The sequence below is a fragment of the Amphiprion ocellaris genome, chromosome 15 (genome assembly GCF_022539595.1).
Source record: "Amphiprion ocellaris isolate individual 3 ecotype Okinawa chromosome 15, ASM2253959v1, whole genome shotgun sequence".
Lineage (NCBI taxonomy): Eukaryota > Metazoa > Chordata > Actinopteri > Pomacentridae > Amphiprion > Amphiprion ocellaris.
In genome coordinates this window covers 21697129-21708254 of record NC_072780.1, presented here as the reverse complement: position 1 = coordinate 21708254, position 11126 = coordinate 21697129, and the positions used below count along the sequence as shown (strand labels likewise).

At 39.8% G+C, this 11126-nt stretch overlaps 1 protein-coding gene across 4 annotated transcripts; it reads right to left on the bottom strand.

Moving 5' to 3' along the window:
- Nucleotides 1-1201: 1201 nt before the first annotated feature.
- On the bottom strand, nt 1202-9586 carry LOC129350634 (serine/threonine-protein kinase pdik1l-like). 4 transcript variants are annotated; one of them, XM_055017706.1, is made up of 4 exons: nt 9458-9586; nt 3485-3780; nt 3205-3261; nt 1202-1663 (listed from the first exon to the last, which is right to left on the bottom strand). In XM_055017706.1, the coding sequence occupies exons 2-4, from the start codon at nt 3767-3769 to the stop codon at nt 1640-1642; spliced, it is 366 nt and encodes a 121-aa protein (XP_054873681.1). In that variant the 5' UTR covers nt 3770-3780; nt 9458-9586; the 3' UTR covers nt 1202-1639. The 4 variants fall into 4 exon arrangements, with proteins under 4 accessions (XP_054873681.1, XP_054873682.1, XP_054873680.1 ...); XM_055017707.1 differs by lacking the exon at nt 3205-3261; XM_055017705.1 differs by lacking the exon at nt 1202-1663 and having other exon boundaries at nt 2757-3261.
- Nucleotides 9587-11126: the final 1540 nt, after the last annotated feature.

Genomic DNA, 11126 nt, shown 5'->3' with positions numbered 1-11126 from the left:
ATTTATTTGTACCTCCTGATTAATTATGTGATCCTAGTTTACAGGAGTCAAAGGACTCACGATAAAAACATTTATACATAATGCGATTTACTGTAATAGGGTCAGAGGTAAACTAGAATACATAGCCTACTTCCTTCAGACGACCTGAATACTTAACCACCGTTGGACAGTATTTTATATCAGCGAAAACACCGAACCTTTTCCCGTTTTCATCTCCGAAAGTGATAGTTAGATAACAAGAGACAGACAGAGACAGGTTGACAGATCAGCTGTCGGTGCCTGACAGCTGTTGCTAAGCTACGGAGGCTCTACAGGGGTGGAGCTTAATCAACCGGCGTTCGATTTGAGCTATAGACTGTATATATTTGAACAGCGAGGCGTGACGTCAATGACAGAAGATCCGGTCAGATCCAGTTTAGGTCCAGATGAGACTGAGGCATTTAGATTGTTGTTGTTAGAGTGACCTGCAATTTGAGGAAACTAAGAAAGCAACTCATCACCATTTTTTCATCAAAAGACAAACCACTATGGACAGAAGAGCCAGTTTAGATACTGAGGACATCAGAAAGGTTACAGTGGACATGGTTCGCCCACTCATTGTAACCTTCTTTAATGGGACTACCTCACAGCAGTGGGCAGCTCTGGTATCAGGCCAGCCTGATGATGACACCCAGCAAATGTTGGGAGAACTTCTGTTTAACATAGAAGTACTCATTTGTAAATCAGTGCTGGTGGCAATGAAGGGAAGAAAGACAAAGATTTAGTCACTGAGGTGGTGACTTCTCTAGGAGATTCAATTCCACCAACCTTCGCAGAAGTCCTTCATGCGGAGGAAGTCAGCAGTGAGAGCTCAGATTCTCTGAAGAGCTTAGTTGTGGAGATGTGGTGGAGAGTATCAACTCTGCTATAGAGACACCCAAGGAGGCCCCACGGCATAAGACATTTGCCCACAGACTGGATACTAAGGTTCGTCACATGACCAAAATGATTGGAACATTTGTTAAAGGGAACCTGAAGAGGTGCAGAGCTAGAACCCCAACAAGAAGTCAGTCAGATGTTCCTGAGGTCTCTTCCACAGAGATCATTCATCATTTACCAAAACCACCGGCCAAACTGTCACCAGCTGTGCCAGTAAGTGTTTCTCAGGAGCAGTTAATCTCTTCCCCACTGGGGTCAAGCATTCAAAAGAAGTAGCTGCACCAGTTAGAAGCTCCAAGTCTGAGGGCAACTTGTCTCTAATAAGCAAGATTACACGTTTTTTTAAGAAATCGTTTTCCAGAGTGACACCTGCTGCAGTCGTAATGGCACCACCACCATCCTCATATGTCCAAGATGTCCCAGACAAGACCATTGCCTTGTTTAATATTGTTCAACAGCAGTCACCAAAGGTTACATATGAGGAGACAGTCCAGTCTCAGCAACACCCACCAGAAGTTGCCTGTGAGGAGACAGTCCAGTCTCAGCAACACCCACCAGAAGTTACCTGTGAGGAGACAGTCCAGTCTCAGCAGCATTCACCAGATGTTGCCTGTGAGGAGACAGTCCGATCTCAGCAGCATTCACCAGAAGTTACCTGTTAGGAGACAGTCCAGTCTCAGCGGCATTCACCAGATGTTGCCTGTGAGGAGACAGTCCAGTCTCAGCAGCATTCACCAGAAGTTACCTGTGAGGAGACAGTCCGATCTCAGCCGCACTCGAAAGAAGTTTGTGTAAGTGTACTCGTTGAGGCAGTGATTTTGTGGATCACTAAAGGTGCCAACGCTAACCTCTCTTCGGAAGAATTTGACGCCCTCAATAAGGACCTGTTTAAAAAAGTCTGGGCTGCAGTCAAGGATGATGTTATCATCGCCCCAGAAAAGTCCAAAATGCTGGACAAAGCCATTTTCAAGGACCTTTGTAGACAGTGGGGCACTCCCACCCCTGCACTGACTTTTCTGCATTCCGGCCCACCAATAGCTGACCAGATGAATGTTTCATGTTTCAAGAAACACCTGAGGATAGCACCAAAGAAACCTGGTGCCTTCAGAAATTTTTTTCTTCACTATGTGACTGTCCCATTTTAGATGTGTTGATAGTGAAGGTGTTGAACTGCAGCCTTCATCTTGAAAGAAAAGAGTAATGTATGTTCTTTTTTCTTTCCTTTCTATGCAGTAAAGAGTGTGCCATTACATGCCTGTGGGAGCATTGCTTTTTTTGGTGTTTATCTTACAGTTGTTTGTTTAACTGTTTATAAAATTAATTGGACACTTTGAATTCACCAGCATAACCCAAAGCATTCAAAAAAAATCTTGAATTTTACCCAAAGGTAAGCTGAAATACTTTCTAGAATGTACACTTAAATCACAATGTGAATTGTTTGATTTCTAATGTCAGACTGTGGGCCACAGAGGAAAAGATGGAAAACAAGTATGGTTGATATCTCAGAAACTATTAAAAATAAAAGCCTGAAATGTTCACTTATATTTTTTCATCATGTTATTAATTCCAAATTTGCAATAGTGGAAAAGTAGGTGAAATAATCTCTGGCTATGGGGAGTTAAAATTTGAGATAAACATCCTGAAAAGTTCCATCTTTGAGCCCACATTTACAAAAAAAAAAAAAAATTATAATGCAGAGGTCCGTTAGCAACATTGTCTGAACCATATATAGTTTTTAATATCTTGTTTTTTCAATATTGCAGATCCTGACAGTAGATTAATGATGTGGATTCTGACAATCAGTATAAGTCAGAGATACAAAAAACAGGACACTGTCATAGAAGTCTTCTTTATGTTTGCTCTTTAATTTCTCATTGTTTTGCAGCAAGTTATTTGAGATGCAGGCTTAAAAAAGCACTTTCTGTCAACTTCTCTTGTTTTAAATGTGTTGTATAAAAAATGTGATGCCTTGACTGAAAAAACAATCAGCAAAGTGGAAAGAAATTACCACAGTACAGGAATCATTGAATTCATAAGGCTACTGTGTGTGTTCAGTGCAACTCTGAGTAACACACAGATACCGAAGCAGTCAGCAAATACTATATCTGTCTGGAAAACAACGCAAAAGTTCTAGTCGGAAGCATCACTTTGGTTTGAAGTACAGGCTTGGCAGTAACAACAACAAGCATAAAGATATACAATTTTTTGAGGTAGCACACATTAAATTAAAGAAATAATAAATATTTAAACAGATAGCTTAGTTAAAAAAGTCTTTACAATACTTACAAACTGGTTTTTGGACATGCTGTTCTCCAGCTGTCCATGTCCATGTGATTTGTTATTCTATACAAATAAAAGTACAATAAATCAGACCAAACACCCATTCCTTATCCAACCCAAAAAACGAAATAAAAATAATCCACATACAGTCTGAAAGCAGGATGTTGCTAACAAGAGTATTTTAAAGCCTATATCTACCATCTTGACTGTAGGACATGAATGCAGCATCGGTGCAGTGCAGGATTACTACTTGGTTACCCTGTTCCAGTGACTTCTGCATCCTCACCTCAAGATAGAGCGGGGAACTGGAACCATGGCTCATCCTCTGGGCCAGCTGATCCCGCTGCAGAATACACTCCTCCAGGTGGATGACATTTGGGTGCTGACTCTGGATGCTGCTCAGGGCCCAGAACTCCCGCAGGGCCAGCTCCACATTCTCTGGAGAGTGGCAGCGGATCTTCTTCACTGCCACCCGTGCTCCTGTGCGCTTCACAACTGCTTCATACACCACGCCGTAACTGCCACGCCCCACCTCCTGGATCAGCTCGTACTTCGGCTGACTGCTTACCATCCTAGTCCTCACTGTGGAGAAACAACATGGGTGTTAATCTCATCCTGTGCAAATGGCTGACTTTGCATGATATGAGTATAAACAGGGCTCCAGACTAACTTTTTCAGTGGTAGCACGAGTGCAATCAACTTTCTCATTTGCTCGCATCTCACATATTCACAGACCAAACACATCAATTGCCGAACATTTTATCGATCAACAATACAATTTACCAATGTTCCCTAAACGCCCCACATTGCAGGCTGTGCTAGCTGCTGCTTAGTGGCTACAGTGCTCAGACAGGTGTGACCAAAAATTATTTTGAAAAGGGTTAAACTAGGACATTGTAATGTCAGATTTATCCCAGATGAAAACAGATACATTTTTTTCTACATGCACTCTTTTCTATGATCAGCGCATGTAGATACGCTCCGCATGTCACGAGAAGATCACATTTTTAAGTGTTAATACAACAGTACACCAAAGTTCTAAAAGTACTATTTTCAGGGCTGGGCAATTAATAAAACAAGATTATTATCTGCCATTCTGACTTTCCAAGTGGCCCAATTTTAATGGTAATATGACAGATGAACAATTTCACAAAGGTTGTCAGCCTAACCTGACTGCTCTGGAGCTGTCTTCACTTGCCTATAACAATGAATCAAAGCGTCCCTTCTTAACAAACTACCAACCGCTGTCAGAGGTACAGAAAATAGTGTCGTCATTTGGACAATGGCTGTAGTAAACATGTTACAGAACAGAAGAAAAGTATATGCAAATATTGCAAGAAAAAAAGTTGCTGCTCCAATGGGATATACAACCAATGTGTTTCAACATCTTAAGCACCACAGATCACACAATTTGTTGTGTGTATGTCCAGCAAAAAGGTAACAGCAGAAAATCATAGACCCTACTTTTCTGACACAGCAAAAACTAATTTGATGAGCAGCTTTGATAGAATGTTTAGTTCAGCAAACGCTTAACAGGAGTCTGAACATGTGAATAGGACACAAGGACGTTCTGCCAGAGACAGTCTGATATACTTAAGACGGTGGAGAACAAAACCATAGATTCTGCTTTAAAAAGAAGTGTTCCCATTAAATGTTCAATGAATTAAGATTTTGTGCAGAAGTGTATATAAAAATAAAAATTAAAGGAAACATTTTTGACCTCCCAGATCTCTGAAATAGTGAAAAGACTAGAGTGCCATCCAAGCTGATTGGATAATCTAGCTGCTATATTAGTACTTTTATTGAGGTAAAGGATCTGCATGTTTCCTCCCCCACAGCTCATCTCTGTCAATCAAGGTAAATAATAATTATATTAATTACTGTAGTTACCATGTTGTTCCACTGACAAAGACTACTGGGTTTGTGGTGGGAAGTGAGTCTCCCCTGGTGTGTGCGTGAAGTACCAGTACATTGCTGTAGCGCTGCAACTATAAAAGTATCGAAACACCCTTCCGTTAAAAGCTACACTATTCCCCTTTTTACTAGTATGGGTACTTAAAGAAAGACAATGTTTTAATAGAAACCGTATTTCCTATGATTTTCCTAGCTCTGCAACAGCAGGGCTCTGTATATGTATGTGTGTGTGCAGTGCTCTGCTTCCACTCCCTGTAGGCAGGTAGAGTGGGTGTGCCAACCACTTTTGACATCACTCAAAAGCACACGACACTAGAGCAAGTCGTCGAGTGTCGGCAGTTTGTCAACAAAGTAGATGCACACAGCAAAACATGCCATTAGTTCACTTGTGGCCAAGAGTGTAAACAAGCACACAACCACCTAAAGCCCATCTGCAAGACATGTTTTACTTGTGCAGATCAATGGAGCTAACATGCCTAACTTGGCAAAGAACCTGGCAAACAGACATGCCAACTTATTCAAATATTCAAACAGAGATAGGTAAGTGAATGCAATAAATAACATACATACATCAAGCTCTCAGAGTGATTTAGGTTGTGACAAGCAACCTATTTTATCACTGGAGTTTGACAAGGCAGTTAAGGGCAATGATAACTGTTTAATTAAACTTCATCTTTTCAGCAGATTGACCAATGTGGCAAACATCTATATATACAAACACAGTACAGTAATTCATTCCTGTTGTTTAATGGCTTCTTTTTACTTCCTTCAATGCTTGCTTTGCATTGGTATTGTTAAAATATTTTAGCTTTTCCTTTTTTATTAAAAAATACAACACATTTTTAGTTCTGTGTTCTGCCATTTATTATTCTATTACTTTTCTGGATGTTAGGTTTTTGGTATGATATCATTTCAATATCAGAATTATGGTACTGTGACAATACTACTTTACTGCTGTACCAGAAAAATGTTGCTATAAGGGCTAGTAAAGTTACTTTAGCCTTCCATAATTGTATATCTGTGTGTTGTGTTTGTTGTCACAGAAGAGAAGTAGTCCCTGTTCATGTAAGGTTACTACAATGTGCTCGTACATTCTTCACGTAAGAGGGAGCTGAAATGCTTCTTCACACAGATTAATGTTTCCAGCACAGACATTTAGATAGAGTGTTGGTAACCACAGAGATGACAATCTCTTTTCTGCTTTCTTTAATATTTTACGGTTTGTCTTGGTTACTTCACTGTAAAGACAGAGGAATACAATTTCATCTTTGTTGAGCATTTTGTAGCAGCATTTGCTACACTAAAGTAATTTTTAAGAGACAGTCACACAATTTCTGCTGTTCATATTCTAATCAGCAGGACAGTAATGGCTGCATTGGTGAACTAGAAATAATGCTAGTCTCATGAGTCATTCAGACAAATGCATCATGAGACGGAAGACATGCAGACATTCAACTTTCACGGCTAACACTGCAGACATATTGTTAGATATGCGATAGACGTTTGAAGCACTTTCTCTCAGATTGCAAATGAATTATGGCAAAAAACTTTAGTGCTCGCTGCTATTTGGGCATCTGAAATTAGCATGAATGAAACTTGCTTATTGTTTAGTTGATAAGCAGAATTTGTTTTGTTTTCTTTACATTTTAGTTTGCTGAACATGTCATTGGAAATTAGACACCTGAGCACTATGTGTTCCTTTACCTGTACAAGGCAAGCTCAAGCTAATTTGTGGTCTCAGCAGTGTTAGCCTAATCAAGCGAGGAGCTTTAAGTAGGAAATTACCTTTTTGAAATGAGGAGGGTTGCCATCCACTGACTGTATATAAACATAAACAACATGACTGCTCCCTAGAAGGGAAGCCAAAATATGTTTCAAATGGAAGCTTCCAGCTTGCACTGGTGACATCATTTACACAACTGGAGTCTGCAGTCATGACTACAGCTCTCAGTACCACCTCCTGCTCAGTCCGATGCCAATCTTTGAGCTCAACCTAACTATAGGGAAAGGTTAAGGATAAGTAGCTAGTTGGTTACACAGCTAGCATTTATTAACAATATTTATTTAACTATGAAAATTCCAAGCTCATAGCAAGGATCCACAACAGTCCAAGACAGTAAAGACTGCAGCGGCCCTCACTCAATACCATGTCTCCATTCCCATTGAGTCTGGTTGCAGACAGCACCACCAGCATCAGATGGCAGTGCCCGTGTCCGAGGTCTTTTGGCTTCACTTTTGTGCATTGGTAGGAAGTGGTGGCACATCAGCCCTTTTTTATTTACACTCTATGGTACCATCTTACTAACAGCTTCACGCAAGTTTGATGTCTGGGCACATCGCTAGCAATAAACATGCAAGCATCTGCCAGGGCAGATATCAGCACAAGTCAAGTAACTCAGTCTTCAACAGTCTCACACTGGACTCAACCACACATTAGGATTATTGCAGGTTTAGTTCTCATTGGTGACAATAAAGTGGATTACAAATGGACACTGAAGTATTGCAAATAGACAGACTAGATAAACAATTAAAATCTCTCCTTTTAGATAAACAAAACCCTTAGCTGTCATTAACAGTGATTTCTTTTTTGATTGCTCCCAACACTGCCCACTGGACTGGTGTGTTTGTGTGAGAAGGTGGGTGGTGCTGTGATAGATAAATGACATGTTCTGCTTCCCTGAAGTGCAAGCATCCTTTTCTGTTTCTCTTATCACTTCAATATATTGGCAGATGAGATAATATAAAAAGCAGCTATGAATCTCTCATCCATTAAAACCACAAAATGAGGGACTGCTTACCAGCCCTGCACAGGCACCTTTACAGCACTGCATGTCCAAGGTGACCACTACACATAATAGTACCTTAAACAGGCCATTATATTAAGGCCACAAAAATTACCACTGTGTAAAAAATGACACCACCTCTCAGAAACTTGTTTCTGTTACAGTGCTATTATGTGACAAGGTTGAGCTGTTTATGACTGCATGTCCTTGCATACAGCATGCTCGTCCTCCAACATGCACTGCATTCCACAACTTGCTGCAAGTAATGCACAGCAGCTCACACTAAAAACAAGAAGTATGGAATATGCATAGCAAACTAGGAGAGCCCCAGGTATCCCATTAGTTCTCATTCATCCTTATCATGAAGAATCCTGATCCACCTGCCAGAGGAGAACGCAGCACTCTGCACACAGCTGTAGATTCTTTAACTGATCAGGTATTCTAATGAGCTTCCTAACAGTTAAGTATTTAGACTACAAATAGAAAGTATTTTTAAAAAGTAAAACTACATTTTAAGAGACACTGAAACCGGGTGTCAGATTACTTTTATAATCAAGTAATCTTATTGACCATTTCTGCACCAGCAGCCCAAAACAACACAGAAAATATTACCTGAAAATGTGGCCTTTTTGCTTCATAGAAGATTCCACTTTTTTAAAAAAAATCAGAACTGTTGTAAACTAAATCGACTTTCAATTACTTATTTAAATCTAGTTCCAGCACTAACTTAAATGAAAACCACTGGTTCACAGATTCATTGTGTATTTGCAATTTTAAGAAATGCAACTATAATAGTAATAAAAAAATCTACTTGAGCGTCGTTTTAATACACAAAGCACATTAATCACACAGTGGTTTTGAATAACAGTTTTAAAACATGCAGAGTCTGATTTGGAACAAAACATAAGTTAGCTGTGCAATAACTGTTTGCCTGCCATACTGGAAACCACTGGACGCTGACAATGTTAAACACCTGCCTGTACATGGATATGCGACGGGCTCACCATAAAACTTCAGTTTAATGTTAAGAGATGTGGTACTGTCACATTGAGAGATGATTCAAAAGTCTCCCAGAAGTCTGCAACAAAAAGCTGCGTCCTAGACATAAAGAATGATTGCCAGAATGCTATCGGGCTAATTAACATCCACTCGGCTGATTGGCTAAGAGGCTAACAGCTCTGTGGCCTGGACGCCGTCAGCTAACGATGTTGTTGGTTAGCTAACGTTAGCTAATCACGTTAACAGCAGCTAACAAAGAGTCCAGCTCTCGCCTCCATCATCGACACATATGTCGGCAGCTAGCTTACATAATTTAAATCCAAAACAAGTTCACTGCTCTTAAACTGCACTAACGGCGGGGCACGGAGGAGGCATGCATGATAAGTACAGGGTATTGACAGTTTATTGTCCTGTGTGTGCGTGTGTATGTGTGCCATCAAGAAATTCAGCCCCAAAACACACACACACCTGCAAGCCAAATACCCACAGCAGACAAGACAATAGTGGAAATGTGGAGGAGGCTGTACTTGTTACACCGCAGGCTGTCATGGTATCAGACTCACCTTTGAATCGCTTCTCAGGGGTTCATTTGTTGTCTTCCTCACTCTCCCTGGCAGCCATTACCGCCGCACACGTTCTGCTCCACAGTCACACCGACGAGCTCCAGTCAAACACTGGACGTGAGCGCGTGCAGCTGCTGCGCAGCGGCGGACAGAGGGGAGCGACTGCCGGCTGCACGTTTCAAAATAAACTTCCCCCAAAAAGAAACATGTTTTAACAATGTGCCGGCATGTAGCACCTGGGCATATCAATTATTCATATAAAGCGATATCTCCATAAACTAAGTGGCATTACAGTTTAGTCTGTATCAAAAACATTAATTCTATTAAAACTGGCTGCTACAAAATGTTTTTATTAAGCCTCAGCTTCAACACAGAGATCCATTACAAACTTCTATTAACGAAGGACTTGCATTACTTACCTCTACTGCACTGTTTTTGTGAGTTGTGATAAAACCTTGTTTTTTGTGTGTTTTTGTTTTAGTTTTATTTTTTACAAAATGTACATGCACATAAATAACTGACAATGCAAGTCTTTAATATGATGCACTTGCAAAAATCTCAGGAAACTAAACAGAATTATAAGTTTTGCTTTGTTTTTACTATTACGTATTTGTTGTTTCGCTTTTTGTCCTCTAAATCCTTTGCTCCAAACATGGTAATTCATGCAGTATAATTTGAAGGAGAAATGCACAATTTCCGGTCTTTTGCCGAGCTAGGTTTGTCTAGCTTTATAGAGTCAGAGAAATGCGGACACCCTCTCTACACCCCCTCACTCCTACCCCCCAGACCGACCTGTCACTTACAGGGGGTGGAGACAATAACAAGCACACCTGCACACATTCATGCATCCCAGTGCAGTGGCCCTGCAGTCATTTCAGAAACATCCACCACTAATCACTGTTGAAATTACACAGAGGTGAGTAACTATACAGTGTAAACTGGAGAGAGAAGCCCACGATCATAATTCCCCTCCCAACTGAATACCGTCCACTTTCATGAAAGGACTTTCCTTGCATGATATTGATATTTTGCTTATCTGTACATAGTCCTGTTATTTTAATTATTGGTGGTAGGAAATCAAAAGAAGTGGTGGTCTGATATTCTGATGTCATTTTTTGAGAATTAAAAAGATTTAAAGATAAACTTAGACAAATTTTGGAGGGTTGTCCGTTGGTTTAAACAAAAAAATAACAAATATATTAATTGTAATATGTGAAAGTTTACTAGTAGAACTTTAGAGGGATTTTAAATAGAAGTAATATTATTGTTATAGCAAAGTCATAACTTCTGTTCAAGACCTGTCACTTCTAAATTAATTGACTCAATCAACCCATCTAAAATATTTTAAATAATTCTGTATGTATAAGCTAACATTTATGTTGCTGCTAAAATCAGAGCAACATCAAAACTTGAAACTAATTTTATACAAAATCACAAATGAAGCTACCACCCCAAACCATAAAATTTGCACAGACATTCTTGCACTGCACATCTTTGCACTTTTAAACTTTATTTTTATTTTTATTTTTTCTGTTAAAAATTTTGCCACCCTTGTATATATTGTAAATAAAACTGCTGTAACAATGTAAATTTCCCCTGGAGTGGGGAGAAATAAAGAACTTTATCTTATCTTATCTTAGATTCCTTGGGGGCTTCGTTTCCTGATCAG

Excerpts from the sequence above, each read along its gene's own strand:
- LOC129350634 (XM_055017704.1), bottom strand. The coding sequence starts at position 3,769 with ATGGTAAGCAGTCAGCCGAAGTACGAGCTGATCCAGGAGGTGGGGCGT.